Below are 19,298 nucleotides of genomic sequence, written 5' to 3' on the forward strand. Positions count from 1 at the left end.
CAAGCATGCTAAGTCCCCTGACTATGTGCAACAGCTTGCCTACCCCTACGTCACCGCCCTTACTCTCAGATCCTCCACTCAAGAGAAATTCCGAGTTCCGATAGTCAGACTTTCTCGCATGGGAGGGCGCTCCTTCTCTCACCTTGGCCCCACTTTGTGGAATGCGCTTCCACTTCCCCTCCGCTTATAACCTGACCTTATGTCTTCCCGCAGGTCTCTCAAAACATGGCTTTTCAGCCAATAGGCCTCTCGGCCCTCTGTTCTTTGTTGGCTCTGGGGAACCCTTGGGGGTAGCTGTGCGCTGGTTTACAAATTTAAATAAATAAATAAGGTTTTCACAACTAGAATATTCATTTTCAATCAAGTAAACAGTTAATCTTCATCAGCACTTCAACTTCACGGTCCGTGGAGAAGAAGCCAGATTCCTGACGGAGTTCGTTTGGAGAGTTACAGAGCTAAGTGCAAAGAATGCTTATGTATTGTAATTCTGTTTGAATCTCTGTGAAAGTAATATTGCCTGCTAAAGGAAAAAGATACTCTTACCTTATCATTTCTTCTTCCTATCGATTGAAGCATAATATCAGTAAGAAATATAAAGAGAATTGTACAATTAGTTACAGTACAGAACCTTAACATTACAAGTGATTCCTTTGAGAGAAAAATATGTACAAACAGGTATACGGAAGATAGGCTAACACCAAGATTAGAAGGGATGGGTTGAAAGGCTATTTGAGAATAGCTTTGAGAGGAAACACAGGAAGGAAAAGAAGGTATGAATATTGTGTATTATCTTTACAGTTTATTCCTGAATAGCTTACATCATTTCCCCAACCAAAAGACGAAAAAAGAAAAAGGCAGTGTCCAAGAAGAAAACCGGAAATTTTGGCAGTTTAAAATGTTATCTATTCTCCTTACCCCCTTTGGAGTCTGCTGGATTCCTGTATACATATTAGTGGGTGATATTTCAGAGAAAATCGGGGAAAAGCTGCATACTGCTCCTGAGCAATACTAGAGCGAGAGAACACTCACTGACAACCAGAGTCCTCAGAAGTATCTCTTGCTCAGTCGTAGCAGAGGTCTGCAGTGGATGTCGGCAGTTAGAAGCACTCTCAGCTTTGCAGGGGCAGCAAATGGTCGTGTGCGGCACTTCCTAAGATGATGCATTAAGTTCCTTTAATGTGGCATGCATGCACGGTAGCAGACTTTAACCTTCACATGGGCAATATCCTGAACGGTGCATCAACACCTAACTTCATAGAAGCCACCTCCAGCATCCGGAGTTGTCGACTTGAGTCTGCACCTGGACGGCAGCCCAATTGGGTCATCAGCCACTTCCTCACTCCTCGCTATTGCCTTTGACGCCACTGGACCCTCCCCACTTTAATCCCTCTCCTCTTCCCAACAGGCACACTGCTATTGGAAACAGTCAGGCACTGATAATCCAGTCTGTAGGGCTGGTGTAAATGTAAATGTAAATGTAAATGTGTGGTACTTGTATAGCACACAAATCACCCATGGGCATCTCAGCGCTTGTACGAATGCCGCTAAGGAACCCTTCCTGGCCTTTCCCTGTGAAGTGCCCACTCCTGTGCACCCCCCAAGGTGAAGCCAGGAATCCTAGCGTTGTTGGGGCCATTGTGAAGATTAAGCAAGCTCCAAGTTGCAGAGTGGGACCCATGATTAGAATAGGCACCGAGGCGAGAATTATCAGATCTGAGGAAGTTGAGCCCAGGACCCGCCGAGGCAGGATTTGAACCCTGGTCCCTGGCTAGACCTCTGCATCAGGGTCTGCCGCTCTAACCATTGAGCCACACTTCTCCAAGGTGGATTTCCTTGGGCGGTGCTCCGTCACCAGGCTGGGAGACTGGCAGACCTCAGCCCACAGTGCTGGTCAAAAGTAGAAGTATTGCAGAGCCTTTCCTTCTTGAATAGCCCAAATTATTGTTTGACACCTGACAATTTTGGGGATCTCGAGCTTCCTTCTTATAGTCCATTTCCAAAAACAAAATGAGATTTACTTTCTGTGTCTTTGAAGTTTGAATTGAGGGTCTTCTTTCATTTGAAGTACACTGTCCTGCCCTTCATCCACAAAGCCACCTGTCACAGCATGAGCAACTCCATATCTGATAGCCCTGCAACACAGGCTATGGGAGTGACTAGAGGTTCTGACTCGGAAGTAAGCAACAGTGACTCATGCATCAAAAAACTACCAAAGAGCCCAAGCCCTAGACTTTACAATTCTCTAATCATCCCCATTTGCTTCCTAGGATTAGGCCTGGGCAGAGATCAGGGAGTGTCACTCTGCAGAATTCCATGGAGTTACCAAAAACTCTGCGAGATTCTGGAGAGTTCAGTGAGCAACAGAATTCCAGTCTTTCACTCTGAAGGAACCCCACTCAAAACAAAGAGCAATCCACCAAAGGCCATAATATTTAAATAGCCCACGGTGTTAGCGTTATTACCTCTCTGCTTGTTTTTCAAGCGGCGAACTCGGTGGAGGCTGCTGCTCCGTTACTGCTGCTGCTTGCTCTCCTGGCAGCTCCCTGCTGACTGGTCACCACTGTCTGCACCACTCAACTCCTCACCCCTCACTTCCCCCCAAGGTTGTGCACAGTAAGCAAGATCCTCCTAGCCAGGGAAAGAAATTGCAGCCAATAGATACAGCAAATTGCGTCCAGGGCCATTTTTGAAAGCCAATCACAAAGGAAGTTATTATTCAACCATTCAGAATGCACATTTGGCCATCGCGTCATTTGCAGCCCAACAGCAGCTTGCTTTCAATTCATTATTACACCAATCAATAGATGTGCTTTTCTCGTGTGGCTCCTTCTGAATCTAAGTAATGCAATCCACAATGTCACTTTAATTCATGGGTAATGGACCGGGGAACCTAGAAACGAGGAGCAACACAAAGATAAGCATGGAGATGTAAGTTTGCAGCCTTTTAAAAACACAGTTCTGTGTTCCAATACAAACTCAGAGTCTCAATATGTAGTTAACATTAGTTGAAAGCATAGAATACAATATCCCAGAAATAATAAATGCTGCGCAATGGTGTGCTCAGATTTATTTTCACTATTTTAGGAATGCCACTTTTAGAAGTTAAACCAAAGGGGATGATGGACGGAGTGTTGAACATTGCTACCACTCACCCACAGTCAAATGATCTGGGTTTAATCCATCATCATTCTTTACCTCACTCCGCCACCAAAGTTCAGACATGGCCATATGCAAATCAGTCTGACCCTGTGCCTCATGGGAACAGTCAAGCCCAAACTGCCAAGCCATGTCTTCCCTGGACCGGAAAAAAGCATCTTGGGACCGGGTTCTGGCTAATCAGCCGTGATCAGCCAGGCTAGCTTGAATCCAATGGCAAAGTTAGCAAGGGCCCCACGTCTGGCCACACCCTGCCAAGCTGAGGGTGAACAAAGCAAAACCAAAGGGGATGATGGACGGAGTGTTGAACATTGCAAGCACTCACCCCCAGTCAAATGATCTGGGTTTAATCCATCATCATTCTTTAGCTCACTCCACCACTCCAGTTCAGACATGGAGCATATGCAAATCAGTCTGACCCTGTCCTCATGGGAACAGTCCAGCCCAACTTGCCAAGCCATGTCTTCCCTGGACCGGACGAAAGCATCCTGGGACCAGTTTCTGGCTAATCAGCCGTCATCAGCCAGGCCAGCTTGAATCCAGTGGCAAAATGAGCAAGGGACCCATGTCTGGGCATACCCTGGCAACATAGGACAAACAAAGAAAAACCAAAGAGGATGATAGACGGAGTGTTGAACAGTGCAAGCATCATCCCCTTTGGTATCACTTTTGGAAGTTGGCATTTCTGTGTGCTGTGTGCTGTGTGGCCTGCCTGCATGTCTGGTTCTGAAAGTGACCGGGGCTGGTGAGGTGTGGGTTGCTCCAGGGAGGGCAGGGTGAGTCAGTGTCAGGCTGAATAGGAGATATGCCATTTGAATAGTGGGCGGAGAAGTCCCCTGTCCCTGAATAGGTCCGTGCCTGCCCTGTATAATACTGGCTCGGCCTTCCTGTGGTGTGTCTGATTACCAAGCCCCAGCTCACAAAGGGAGGAGGGAAGCCTGGAAAACAAAGTGCTCTACACCCTCCCCAAAACCAGTTGGGACAGGTTTCCCCAAAGACCCTTCCAGAAGCTTCTGCCCCTTTCTAGTAGCAGGGCAGAGGGGTGTATAAATACAGCGACTGTGACCACATGAGTGTGTGTGCTTGTGCAGACTTGGAGGGGACACTCTGTCAGGAGGAACTGCCGCCACACCCAGCAGCTGCTCCTGAGGGTCCCTACATGCTCGCCTGCCTGGCTGTACCAAGCACTCTTCGCTTCTGTTGGACTTGGAAGAGACTCTGCTGGAGGAAAGGCTGCTGTGCCGGGAAGATTGCCACCTTGCTCAGTTTGACTGTGTTTAGGAAGTGCTACTCTGTATTGCTGATCTGTCTTACTGCCTGTGGATCTTTCCCAACATTGCCCCCGCTTTCCTGCCTTCTAGCGCCTCGTGAGTGCTATATTTTAATCGTCCAGGTGAAGAGAGGAGCTGGTATCCTGCAGTGCGCTGCTGAGGAATCAACGTGCCTCTAGGGATCCCGGCATGTGGGATTTACCCCGTGTCTTGCCTTATCGTGGGAGCCCACCCCGTTCTTTTTAGATTTATTTAAAAACGGGAGCCTACCCCGAATTGTCCCTGCACTTGGGTTCCTGAAGACGCAGGAGGCCGCCCGCTTTTATACTGCTTTTCAGCATCTGCCTACCCCGCCTTTCAACATCACCATGACATCACTACTAACAGCCCGGGAGTCCAAGAACACTGTGCTGCCTTCCCGGCAGCCGGCGCAGAGTATACCAACGTCAGAGAAGCTTTGCACTGGGACTGGAAGCCAACGCGAGCCGTTGCTCGGCAACAAGGGGGCTCGGCGATCAGAGAAGCCGCCAAAGGAGAAGGGACTCGGAAGTGATGCCTCCCTGAGCGGGGCACTCGTGAGTCAAAGAGAGCCCCACAGCCACCGAGTAGCCAGAGCAGTGCACACCCATTCCAGTAGCCCGCCTCCAGCCAGCAAGAGGAGCGGAGCTGCCTGAGGACAGAGCGGAGATCAGAGCAGCGCAAGAAGAGTACTGTTGAGTGGGGACTCTGGAAATTGTCGAGGATGCCGGGAGCGACACCAGAAGTGCCCATGTTCGGGGTGGTCTGTACAGCTGCACCGCACAGGAGTGGGCAGCTGCAACGCATGGGGGCAGAACTTGCTTGGAGAATCCCAGCACGGGGGCTGCCCTTGGAGCACAGAGAGTGCTCTGACCTTTTTGCTACACAGTGGCGCTACAGTTGAGGGCCACTGCAATGTTCTAGGGCTCCAACTTACACAGTGGGGCAAGTTTTCCTTTAGAGTCCTGGAGGGCGACTCCAATGTGCCAAAGCATTTCTCAAAGCTGCACCGCCAAAGCGGGCAGCTGCAATGTTTGGGCAATTTTACTTTCAAAATCCTGGAGTGGGGCTCCAAACTCTACATTGGTGTTGCCATTTTTCTTCCCCTTGGACACAGCTGCACCGCAGAAGTGGGCAGCTGCAACGTTGGGCAACACTTTCTTTTAGAGTCCCAGAGTAGGGGGCTCCCCAGGCGCAGTGGCGCCAAAAGCTAATCTGCAGCGTGGGGCCCTTTCTTTGGGGTGCTCTGAGGGCGCAATGGCCTACGGGGATGTTTACTCTCATTTCCAGGGATGTGACTATTATGTGTGCACTATTTTGCTGATGGTCATGACTAATTTATTTCTATGCCTAATGATGTTGCATTGATGCTTATGAGGTTGCCTAATGTCATACTATGATGCTTGCATTCAATGACTGATCTAATGTGTTTATGCCTAAGGTACTCATGCTAATGGGATTCATGCCTAATGTGGTATAATTGCTGGTTTCACTATTTCACCAGTACCTACTGGCCGTTATACTTTTGCTACTGGCTCTTTTACATTCATGACTGGTTGTGTTGCTAATTGCATTCTTCTGATAGTTCAGGCAGCGACCCGACTGGCGTTGCCTTGTACATAGTACCCTGTAAATTATGGCCTGGTGCCAGTTGGCACAGTGAATATATCTGTGATTGTGATTCTAATGTGTTTTACTCACTACAAAGGCTATTTTTATATAACCTTGTGTGAAGTCTCTTTTGTAGTGTGTCTAGTGTGTCGCCGCTGTGTGTGTGTGTGTTGGGCAAACGCTTTACACATTGCCTCTGGGATAAGCCTGACTGCTCGTGCCAAGCTACCAAGGGGGTGAGCAGGGGTTTTCTTCAGTGTGTAACTCCCTTGTTTCTGCCTGGCTTTGGCGCATACCCTAGCATACCGGATATCCCTGTGCACTATGAATTAGTGAAAGATAGATACAGCCAGGGGAACTTTAAATCATCCTGTGCAGTGCTCATGCATGCATCTAGAATGTTGAAGGTGAGAGACACAGTTTTTATAGCTTGCTCTGTGAACTTAGTTGAATATTTGAGAAGAGGCGCTTGAGATTAGGTTGCTGCAGGCTCCTGTGGATGAAACTATGGATGAACTACTGAAAATCATTGTCTGAAGGGAAAGTTACAAGTGAGAAACATTTCTGTTTATACAAATGAGCTCTCAGAGGTGTTTTTGTTAAGAGGAAACTGCTGCTGAAGTTGCCATAATGTGATTAATTAACTTCTGAAAGTTTAAAAAAAAGGAACTTTCATGAAAGGACAAAAAGAAAGACTCCTGCTACAAGTGAGCTGTGTCAGGTGCACATGTGCTGGAAATGTCCTGGCAACTCTACTGCCCTCATGTTGTAGATATAATGAGGAGGTAAATGCAGAATATTTGCTGGCATGTTAGGGGAGAGGATGTATCCTTACGGCTAGAGTGGTCGACCTTGAAGTGGGGAATCTGGGTTCAAGTCTCGACATGGACTCTCAACTTCCTGTGATTCTGGGCAAGTCACTTAATCTCCTTGTACCTAACAAAAGTGAATGTGTCCATCTGTATCGAAACTGGTGCTCATGTAAAGTACACTGATACCTGATATCTTCGGGTCAAGTTTGTGCTATATGAAACTCTAAAAAAAACATATCATACACCCTATGTCTCAAATCTCATGGGGCAAATCAGTTCAAATATAGGGATTTTTATGTACAGAAAAGAAGAGATTCATTGGCACATTTGAAAAAGTGCTATGGGGTTAACTTGTCTTTCTTATATTTAGGCATGTGATGTATATGTTTGTAAAGTCAAGAGCAATAGAGGAATAGAGCTAGTGTATCCGGTGTCAACATTGTTGAAGGTGGTAAACCATAGAAATCTTGTTTCAGGGGGATGGGAATCACATATGTAATTTAACCCCTTCGCTGCGGCGGCAATTCCGCCGCAGCGCTAGGGGGCGGGGGGGCCGAGCGGCGCTTGCATGCTCATGACGGAGCCGCTCCGTCACGAGCCGCGGTTGAGCTGTGCTCGTGACGGAGCGGTTCCGTCATGGCCCCGCCCGCTCAATAGAACGTGCAGGCGCGAAATCAGCGCCGTGCAAGCGCGGTGGCAGGGCTATGACGGGACCGCTCCGTCATGAGCACAGCTCAGCCGATGCTCATGACGGAGCGGCTCCGTCATGAGCATGGGAGGGGTTAAAGCTTAATCTCAAGAGTAGAGATTCATGAACATGCTCTGAGGAATGCTATAGGGTTGACTTATGTCTCTCAGGTTTATGATGCAAAGGTATGCTTGTGAGTATTTGCTTGTGGACGCAAGAGCGGAAGTCTCTGGTGTCAGCATATGGTCATGCTTTACTGGTAGTAGAAGCTCTAGTTAGGATGCCTCCAAACTCACAGGTTACTAGTCTTGATGGCTCATACATATATAAATGCATACATATTATTAATACATATAATTGATAATACATAATATAATTATTACTGACCAATTGCTAACCAGGAGACATTGTCATTTAATCCTATATCAATGGTTTTTAGACTGTAGACCCATCTTTGTTCTTTTTGAAAGAGAATGCATTCAGCATCTCCGTCTGTGTCATTCAGTGTTTCCAGAATCACCCATTCAAGAGCGTTGGTTGTGTGCTGAGAAGTGAGAAAGTGGTTACTCAACCTTGGGGTGGCTTTCTTGCATCTGATATTTCTATGCTGTTCTCCAATCTGTGTTTTGACTTAGTGGCAAGCCATGCCTATGTATCTTAGTCTGCATGGACATATGATCATGTATAAGGTGTGTGTAGTGTTGCAAGTTGTATGTTGCTTTAGAGTCCACTCAAAGTTATCACTCTGTATGAGGGTTTTTCCTAATTTTGTCCAATGGCACACTTCACATTACCCGCAGGGGTAACGTCCTTCTACAGGTGATAGGCCCCATGTTGTGAGCATTACATTTGTTGTTTCTTTCTTTTTAGGGGGCCTTCTATGTTACAAGAGATCTCTGATGTTTTTCCTCCTTTTGTGGGCAATTCTGGGCTTTGGTCATTTTAAAGATCCAGACGTCATAATGTGCCAATGTTTGTTGATGGCTTTCCTAATGTTGTTATCCACTGTGCAGTAGGTGGTCACACATGTGAGGATGGCATTATCCTTCGTGCTCTCTGTTTGTTCCTGGAGGTTATCTCTGTTCTGATTCCTGGCTCTTTTTTCACACTAGTTGATAATGGGGCCAAGGTTGGATTAAGCTCACAGCAGCACAACTTTACACAAATTTGCCTGTAGGCGTCACTGCAGTGACACAGGTCACATACATGTTCACCTCTACTGATCACTACACGGTATGCTGGCAACACCGGTGTCTTCCCACATAGGTCCTGATAAAGGTAGTAGCCTTTCAACACCATGAGAATAGGTCTCTGGGTGCTTCTCTTTATCCAACAAGACTGCAGTCCAAGAGACAAACCTATTACATGGCGCACACACATGATCCATGTTTGGCTCGATTAAAAAAAAATAGCCTCACCGAACCAGCTGGGGTATTCAGGGCATTCATTCAGGCAAGATAATTTTCAATCCCGACAACACCCTATTCTGAAAGGTAATTTGGTTCACAACTGAGTGTACCTTTGTATGCCTGCCTGGTATCCACAAAGCCATTCCCGGCAGGCATACATGCATGTTGTACTGGAGAGGTTTCCGCATCAACTGCTGAGAAATTTGCAGTAATACATCACTGCCTTGATTGGGAACTGGGCGTTCCAAAAGGTGGTTTCCCATGGAATTTTGTATGCTTCTGGGCATTTCCAGGCCTCCTTCATTCACCTTCCCTCCCTTGAAACTGTCATATTTACTCTAGCCATGGCAGGAGTAACTCTCTTTCCAGAATACGAAGGGGAAAAATAACCCCCAGATGTGGTGGTGGTGTGAGGGAAATAATGCTTCAACTGATTAAGGCCCAGGGAACTCATCTAAACAGCGCTATTAAACTGTGAGCAAATAAATGCCTTAAGTTTAATTCACTTGAATGGTTATGTCTTTTCCCTTATTTCTATTGAATATGTTGTTCTCTTCTCCAGTGGCATCTTGCAATGCAAGTACTTGCATTCATGGCTATTGCACTTCGAATGACACCTGCAGTTGTTCCTATGGATTCCAAGGACCGGCCTGTAATGAAGGTGAGAAGGAATGCATGAGGGGGCAGAATCACAGGGAATGCAATGAAAAGAAGCTTATCTAGACTCTGCACAAAAAACTGATCTGGGTTGGTTTGCATCACTGGCATGGTACTTCTGCACAATCTGTTCCCTGCCACAAACGCTCTCTGTGTCAACAGTTGTTCTTGTACACATCTCTGCAAAATTGAGCATCTGTTCTTTGCATGTAGTATGTATCTGTGTGTCTCAGTGATTCCTATAGAAAGTGTCATTTCTGTGGCAAAATGAAAACTCTATTTCTTTTACCTTAACGAACACACACATCAGATATATCTCGTGTAGGCTATATTTCCCTTGCATCCTCTCCTGTCACAAGGCAGGTATCAGCCGGGTCTCCAGCATCTCAATCTTCTCTCTCTCCATTTCTGTGCACACCCATCACAAATCTCATTCCTCTCCTTCTTCAGTTCCTCTCCTTTCTAAATCTCCCTAGTCATGTTTCTTGAATTGGGACGAGCGCACGAGGGAATACTGGATCTTGGCCGAGCACTCCTAGTGCAATGCAGTATCGCACAAGTGGCTGCACTTTTTTGCACTAATAATCGAACTTGTGAACAGTTTGCTTGCACACGTTTGGAGGTGAGTTCTCCTTCATTTCCACGGTCCTATTCTCAATATGACCCAAAAATTTCAATTTGCCTTGACGCGTGATCCCAACCCTCAAGCATCGGCAAACAAAATAGACATCCGATGAGATGCTGCACTACCCTAGTTGTTGTGTAAATTTGCAGTGTCACCTACAGGCCCATGGCAGGGAGAAAGAGTGCAGGTCTCAGTCATCGTTCGATGCATCCTCTATGTGGAGGCACAGCTGGTGAATTTGGCATATGCCACCGGTGCCGCTAGCTAGCGCTGATGGTCTTTTTCATGCACACTCAAAGTTTGGCCTGAGTTCAGTCTTAAGAACTGGTCCTGTCTCAAATTGTTTCTACCTTATGTGGAAGTTCACCTCCCAAGCACCAGGAAATCCATTTCTGTACCATCGTGGAGTGGTAGTGAAACAAGAAATACTGAGCAGAACAACACACTTTTTTTTAAATTCCCCATTAGACATACTTCTCCATTTTGCACCACATTAGTTTTATTTTTTAAATCTTTATTTTGATACTCAGGATACCAACAATACATCCATACAAGCAGAATTAAATAAAGTTATTGAATACAAATAAATGATTAGTCAAAGGTGTACAAACTCTAAAAATCAAATCTATTTGCTGACCCCACCTCGATTGTTGCTCTGCTTGATTTCCTCTTCCCTAAAACGGGGCCCAAATTCCTTCAGCTTTTTAATTGTGCCATCCCTTTGAGCATAGAGTTTCTGAGGTTTCCTAACTTGATTCATTTTGTCTACGCAGAGCTCAAACCATGGTGAGTCCGGTGATTTCCATCTCTGCAGAATCAATGATTTTGCTAATAGTGACCCGATGTAAAAAAATTAATTGTTGACATAGTAATTACCCCGTGCGTGCGCGTGTTGGCCATGAGCCATCACGCGTCACGTCACGGTGGACGTGTGCGGAGGACGTCCAAGACCCACCCACTCATTCATTCCCCAGCATCACAGCAGAATTTGTGCCGCGGTCAAGGGGTTAAAGAACAATCAATGGGGGGGCCCCTAATAGTGCCCCTTGCAAATCGGGGTTACCACAAATGTGCCCGCACTTAAAGCAACTAGCGGACACGGACGAATACATTAAGCTAATGCAATACAGGGTATAATATGGGTGGGAACAGTTGGTCTAACGGCTAGGGCGGTCAACCACGGATCTGGGGACTAGGTTCAAGTCTGGGAAAAGACGCTGAACATCCTGTGAATCTAGGCAAATCTCTTAATCTCCCCGTGCCTAACAAAAAGGAAAGTGTGTCCTCATGTAATGCAACTAGTGCTATGATGTAAAACGCTCTGATACCCGATTCGGGTCAAGGTTGCGCATAAAACTCTGTAAAAAATATATATATATAATATAAGACCCATCTCGAAAACAAAGCCATGCTTTTAAATTTTGGCTCCACGTACAGCTTTATAAGCCATGAGGTTGTATTAACTTGCCTGGTTCACCCTCTTCAAAACATTGTGAAATTGAGGAGAAAGCTGACACGGCAGTACACTCATGAACATACAAATATAACAATTGGAACCAACTGCTTACCCCTACGAGCTTGATTCTAAAATGCGCTTCTAATATCATCTTTGGCAGTATTAGCTCTGAACGGAGCTCCGAAGGTGTTTGTGGATTTGAAGACAGAAGAATATTAAATCGGGGGTGACATTTTCCTTGTCCTCTACTATCTGTGCCCATGTTTTAACTTTCCCTCCCAATACAAAAGGACCAAGATGCCGATACCCGCCTTTTCCCATTTCCTAATAATCCTATTCTGAAGGAACTGGTCTACCATTTGAATCTCGGATAAAGGTACAGAGGGATGGGTCAAATGAAAACATTATTCAGCCTGCAATTGTCGAAATCTCCTTGCCACTGTTGTGTCCTGCTGGACACGGTCTAGTGGTTCTGCCAGCCACTCCCCCGAGGGCTGGCCCACGCACACACCCCCTCACCCATCCAACACTGGCGTCGCCAGTCAGGTGACCCTGCAAATAAAAGAGCTGGAGTGCACGTGCTATAGGCTAATTCACAGTCTCATAATCCTGTGTCCATGTCGTCTTTTCTACACTATGTGGGCCTAGGGCCCAGAACATAACACTAGCGACGAGGGAGGAATTTGCCCATGTTTGCAGCCGCTGCTTGTGAAGGAAATGTGCTGCCCATGTCTAGGGCACCCCCTGCAGCTGGTAAGTCACTGGAAGTCCCGCGGGGCGTGCAAAGCGTACTCCCTCACGCCCTCTCCTCTCTTCACTTCACTGGCTTCCGGTGAAACAGCGCATTGACTTCAAAGTATGTTGTATAATGCACAAATGTATCTACGGATCCGGCCCTCAATATCTAAGAGACATATTTGTCCCCTACTTACCAAGACGTGCTCTACGCTCCAGTAGCACTATGCTGCTTCAGGTCCCTAGGGTGACGAGAGCAAGACAGGGAGGACGGGCCATCTCACTTAAAGGCCCGATGCTCTGGAATTCTCTGCCCCCATTGCTAAGACATACCTCCAACCATCTGTCCTTTAGAAGGAAGTTAAAAACATATCTTTTTTCCCAAGACTAATGTCTTCCCCCGCAATCGCAGTAGCCATATGTCCTTGGTAGTTCCATGATACCTGCTCAGAAGCTACGCGCGGAGATACCCCTTCGGGGCTGATTCAGGCGCGAAATAAGCATATAAATAAATAAATAAATAAATAAAGAGCCCCAGGGTGTAGGCCCGAGCCGAGCGGAGCCCACCCGCATTGGCTGCAATGACCCAGTGGACGAAGCCAGCAGGAAAATGAGGCGAGACCCCCATCGTGATGCTGGAAGTAAACGGGCGGTCCCAGGGTGACAGTGGCGAAGCGGAAAAAGCGCCTGCTGCCAAAGAGCGGATGAGCACTGGGCCGGACTGCTGTCACGCCGGCAGTCACAGCTGCAAACTACTGTGAGACCGAGTGAAGCCCGACCAGAGAGCCCACGGAGAGCGGGAGCACACCCCACATGTGCACTGCATGCAATGCCCTGCAAGCGAAAGGTGAGCCCGCGGATTACGGGGAAGACAGGGAAGCGGTGCCCCACCCCGTAAAGAAAAGTGGGAGAGACCTGCCCAGTGAAGGAGCCATGCATCGGAGATTACCCAGCGACAGCTCCAGCCCCCGCGCTGCTCGAGTGCTGAGTGAGAAGGTGCTGCCTCCTCGACGTGCAGTAGAAACGTGGAAGAACACAGGAGAAGCCAGACGCTGCCCAGATTTTACGAAGTATATGCAGAGACCCTATGCCTGCATCTTAAGACCCAGCGTGTCACGTTGGTAAGGAAAACTGCTGGGACCGAGAGGGTGTAGCCACGAACTGTTTTACTGTAAGCAAAGGCAAATCAAGAGTGGTTACAGTGATACAGCGCTACTCCAAAAACATATCTGAAACCATATCACTTATACCTGAAACATCAGAGCATACATTCACTGACCAGTGGGGCCCATATCACTGTGAGCTACCCACACACAGTCTCCTACCTCACTCTAGGGATCAGTGAATCTCAATGGAGAGCTTCTGTATCATAGCGAAATGTCTAAATTAAAACTAACGTTTATACTATGCATTTTTAAAGAGTTTACCATGGTTTTATCGTCAGAAAATATACATTTAGACATATCGCCATAAGGGTCGATGAGTCTGCTAGTAAGAAAATTAGGCATAGGAAAACTCAAGACCAGCTTGATTTTATTAAAAGCTGAATTTAACATGTCTAAAAGTTTCTTCTCTTTATTTATTTATTTTATTAAATCTTCAAATGACATTTAAACAGAAGTTTAGTTCAAAACAGTTAATTTAATTTATTTGAGAACATTTCAGAAGTAACATTAGAAATGTTAGGTTCAGAACACAAGTATTAGCAAAAGACAAATAGTTCCCAAGAAACTATTCTCCTAACTCCCTAGCTAAAGTCCCTCCCAGCAATCTGGCAGCATCTCTAGTAGCAATCGGGAAGGGGTTTTTTACTCAGTAAAATCAGCATTTTAATACCTTTTTCACTTGCTCTTTCTACCGAAAAGCGTAACTTTTAGAGAAAAGTCGAGTCCTCATTGGTCAGTTCGGGGTGGATGAGCATAACCTCATCATCAAATTATACATTTTCTTCCTGTCAGGGTTTTTTTTTAATGCCCCCATTGTTTGTCATAGTCCGGCTTAGTCGCATTTCCTTAACTCGCAACTTCAAGTAAAGTTCCCACGTCCAGAACCACTGCTCTCATGACTTGGCAGCCATCTAAACTTCCAGGCCACAGCGGCCTTGAACTGCCTTCCGTACAGGCCCAAGCAGCTCGCATTCATTCTCATCTCTTTTGCTGTGCAGGCTCTCTGTCTTTTGCTGTCACAGTAAACCAGCGACTCCATTTTGTCACAGGCCTCTCGAGTCAGAATGGGAACTATCATAGAAACAAACACAAATAAATGATATTTTATGAAAAATACCCCTTCTGTTTACATCCCCCTGACTAAGATTGTCTCTATTGGTAATTACCTAGCAATTAAGCGACACTTATTCGTAAAATACTCACCTAGGTCCACTCTTCTGGCCACAAATGCATAGACAAAAGCACATTTATGCTTCATTCCATTATATCAATGCAATACACGAGAAAATTACATAATTAGTTAGTTATAATTGCAACATAAGCAAAGATTAATTCCCACGTGTGCAAACTTTTATTCTAGGTTGATTAGTCTCATGCGCCACTCTATTAGTTCAGATTGCATGTTATCGAAGTGTGATTTCGCAAGGGGTATACAACATTTTGTTTCTCCACCTTGCTCCATCAACTCTCCTAAAATTTGCAAATTGTATCAAAACATGTTCTAGGTTCTTCATATTAATTAGCTATTATACTTTAGTATCTTTTTCTTTAGTTTCTTTAAAAATCTTTTCTCTGAATTCCTCCATTTCTATATCTCCTTTTTCTCTTTCCCTTTCCCTTTCTCGTTTTTCTTGAAATATCTTCTTTAACGACTTTCTAACATTCCTTCTTTTTCTGTATATGCAACATAATCTTATCATTAAAATATCTAATACTATGACTGTTTCTGGAATTAGTATTTTGCCTATAATTGAACTTTATATTTCTTGAAACCAATGTTTAATTGCTGTAAAACCTCTACTAAGACGATCAAGAATACCATTAACCTCCAGTGGATCTATTTCTCCATGTAACTTTGTAATTTTTATTATGTATTTTTCAATATTCTGGCTTTTATCTGGAATGTAGGTACAACAATGCTGCACCTTCAAGACTCCTCCTCCTTTTGCCAATATGATATCAAGAGCAAGACGATTTTGCATTACCATAGTTCTCATAGCAATCATTTTGGTGTTTACGTTAAGGAATCCACCTGCTGTGTCTGTTGAAAAACGATATACTATTGTTGACAATCTTCGAATTCGATTCACATTGAAAGATATTCCCACTTCTGGTATCAGTGCTCCAAAAACATCACCTATTATTTTGATAACACTCTCTCTCTTTGTACGACTTAAAGGTTTACCTATCTCATGTATGCCATTTGTTCCCCTATCTAGATGAAAGACTTTTAGATATACCAAACCCACATAGCATGGCCCATACCAATGGTCAGGCAACCTGTAATAAGCTTTGTTCACACAGATAAAATAAACTCCAGGAAAAACAGGATCATCTCCTCCTTTAAATCCCCAACCCCCTAGTATTCTATAAGTATCTTTACATTGACTTGCTCCCACCAAGTAATTCTCATACACATTATTATCTCTCCTAATACAGAATTATCCCATCAGTGGAGTATCAATATTTATGGCTGCATTCACATTTCTTTCATCAATATTTTCATCATTGAATGTCCAATATTTTGAATTTCTCATGTTTCACCCTTTCTTTGCGCTTATAAGCGATTCTTCTCTCTTCAACCATATCTAGAAATACCTTTTCTTCTACTCTCATTTTACATGTTATATTATTTTTAAAAGCATAGTCATGATTTAGTTCATCCATTTCTAAAAAGTATTCTCCCATATCTGTAGCAGGCTTTCTTTTATTCAGTGTCTTATCAATTTTATAGCTTTGGAAATACTTCATCTATATTAGAATCACAATATTCTAATTTTCCTGTCTGATAAAACAGGTTTGCAATCACACTACAGGTAATTCCATATGTAAGCGGAAGGTGGTGATAGGTCACCCCTTCAGAAACAGATGCAGGCAATTTTACACACACATATCAATCACCTGCATCCATTGTCCTGACATACTCTGATAACAATTTTGAAAAAGTATTTTTTGAAAAATCCCTTATTGGGCTATCCTGATGTACATCTGGCCTATATACATGCGGTTTGTTAGACTTTGACTCTGTCTCCTGTTCACTTGAACTTACATTCTTTTTCAATGTTGCTAAGCTGTCATGGAAAGGAATCACAATACCCCAAATTATCCATCTTATTGTTAATAATCCAGTGCAAACCATGCACAACCTACACCATTTTCTAAATATAGAACATTTCATCTTGCGCTCGTTATTTACCATTTTTTTTACACAGCAATTTTTCTTCGACCTTGTGTCATCTACAGAATTAGTTTTGTCTACAGAGTTAGTTTTGTTACCTCTAACAATATTTATTCGACCTTATGTCAGTTGCACAATTGATTTTTTTTGTATGTTCTTCTAACAAGTTTTTTTCGACATTTATGTCACTTACAAGTTTCTACTTTCCTCTATAATACCTTCTTCCTTATCAGGATTTTCAGGATTTATACTTTTTATCTTATACTTTGAGCAACCGTTTGTCTTTTCCAATAATTCACTTCTTTACTCACTTTTTCCACTTGTCTTTGGACAACTCAAATCTTCTTGGCTACTATTTACTTCTTCAATTGTCGGTAGGACAATGTATGTCCAATCATGTGATTTGTACTTCTGATTTGGCCTTCTCACTCTTTTTTGTCGATGTACCACTTTGATGTTCTTTCCCAAGGACTCTCTTTAACTGGTTATTTCATACACTTGTTCTTCCTGCTTTCTATCTTTATTAACCAGTTTATTTTTCAACTCACCAGTCTTCTTAGGCCAATTATCCCCTTTACAGAATCTTTTTGTCCTAGGCTCTGTGGTGTTATGTTCCACTCTCCAGGCCCTTTTTCTTGGACTTTTTCTTACAGAGGTCTCATCTGCACTGTCATCAGTTTCGTTTTCAGTGTCTTCGACAGTTCCATTTATAATAATCTTCACAACGTCTTTGTCTTTTCTGGAGTCACTTTTCTCTCCTGACTATTCTTTCACTCCGTAAGGAACATCTCCATTACTGGTTCTTGGAATCTCATCCTTGTCGTGAGTTATTTCCACTTTTTCAGTATCAAGATTTTCGTTTCTGTCTTCTGAGTTTATAGAATTTTCTTCAGGATTTTTCTGATCTTCAGTTTTCTCTCTGTTCTGCTCAACGTTCTCACTGGTGTTTTCCTCTACCAACTCTCGATCTTCAGATAGATCTTCAGAAATTGGTACTTCAACAATTTCCTCTTCTCCTTCAGATGCAGAACTAGCTTTGAAACCTCTAGATGTCGACGTTCTTTTTGAGCTTCAGAATCTGGACCTTCCTATGGTTCACCTTCAGAGTCTGAATCAGTAGTACTTTCACCTTCGTCTGGATTTTCACCTCTTCACTCCAGAACATTTAACTGCAGTTGTGCTAACCAGAATGTCATAGTTTCTGCCAACGAGGCACCAAGCAATTTCTCCTGCGGTGCACCTTGATTCGCACCCAGTCTCCAAGCACTAGGTCATGAGCTGGCTTTTTCTCTTTCGTGTCTGAATCAGTTCCCACCTGATTGAACACAGGAGTCACTACTTCAACTTGGGAGCATCTGGCAGTGGTGGCCGAATCTCCCACTCCTGCCTCAAGGCCGCCAATAAAGGTTTATTAAAAAGAGCAAACAGTACTGGTGACATTGGGCACACTTACCTTGTGCCCGAGAGATGGAAATACCTCCTGCTGCTGTGAATTTACCATTATCTTTGCCTAAGCCTTCGAATAGAGATTCCTCAATAGTTTGACCATTTTGGAGGGAGTGCCAAAACGCCAGAGGATCATAAATAGCCTGTCCCACTGCACACGGGTGAATGCTTTTTCGGTGTGTAATGTAATTATAACGGCTTCATCATTGTTATTAGAATAATAGTCCATTGCTTGTATTAAAGGTTTGTATTGGTTGATAAAGTTCTACCGGCAAAAACACTTTTGGGTGTTGATGTACTATTGATGAAGAGGGCAGTCCTAATGTGATTATCTTGGCGAATAGTTTATAATCAGAATGCAAAAGACTTACTGGGCGATAAGACCCATGTTGTTTTGCCGTCTTATCTTTCTTAACAAAGCTGACAATAACTGCCTCGGTAAATTCCACAGGCATCTTGGCCCGTTTAAAACATCATTAAATAGAACTATCAAAAGATCAAGGATCAGTTGTGGAAAGATTTTATAGATTATCAGTGGTATGCCATCACTGCCATAAGCTTTAGCACATGGAAGCATCTTTATTGCTTCTAAAATTTCCTCCAGTGTAATGGGGGCTGCAATCATTACCTGTATATAATTTTCGAGAGAAGGGAGTACAATGGATTGAAGAACGGTCTCAATTGGATGAGGTGAAGGGTTTCAATATAGAGCTGGTCACAGTAGTTCACAAACATCTTGCCTAGCTGGCCGGAATCAGAAACAATACAATTCAAAGTCCGATCCCAGATCTCTTTAATGGTTCTTAAATCTTGATTCTTTTTTAATGGCCATGTCAGAAGGCGGCCAGTATTCCCGTTCTATTTGTAGAGTTTTTGAAAACAGATGCGCTGGTTCACTACATCCTGAGAGAGGAAATATTCACGAAGCCACTGGCTGGCCTCGACCAATCTATCCTTAGATGCCTTTGCATGTACAAATGTGTTGCAATTGTGTGATTTATTAATGTGGTGTTTCCTTTTAAACAACATGTCCAATTGATTTATGAATGTCTTTTTGAATTATCAAAAGT

The 19,298-nt window shown here is 44.2% G+C and overlaps 1 protein-coding gene across 3 annotated transcripts in view; it reads left to right on the forward strand.

The window, feature by feature from the left end:
• The window catches only part of LOC147740932 (uncharacterized), a 366,615-nt gene that overhangs the window by 251,936 nt on the left and 95,381 nt on the right, over window positions 1–19,298 (forward strand). For all 3 annotated transcript variants that reach the window (XM_086936088.1, XM_086936083.1, XM_086936085.1), the window contains exon 9: window positions 9,528–9,626. In XM_086936088.1, coding sequence (XP_086792214.1) covers window positions 9,528–9,626 — 99 coding nt within the window. The remainder of the gene's footprint in view (window positions 1–9,527; window positions 9,627–19,298) is intronic.

The sequence above is a fragment of the Lissotriton vulgaris genome, chromosome 1_1 (genome assembly GCF_964263255.1).
Source record: "Lissotriton vulgaris chromosome 1_1, aLisVul1.2, whole genome shotgun sequence".
NCBI lineage: Eukaryota > Metazoa > Chordata > Amphibia > Caudata > Salamandridae > Lissotriton > Lissotriton vulgaris.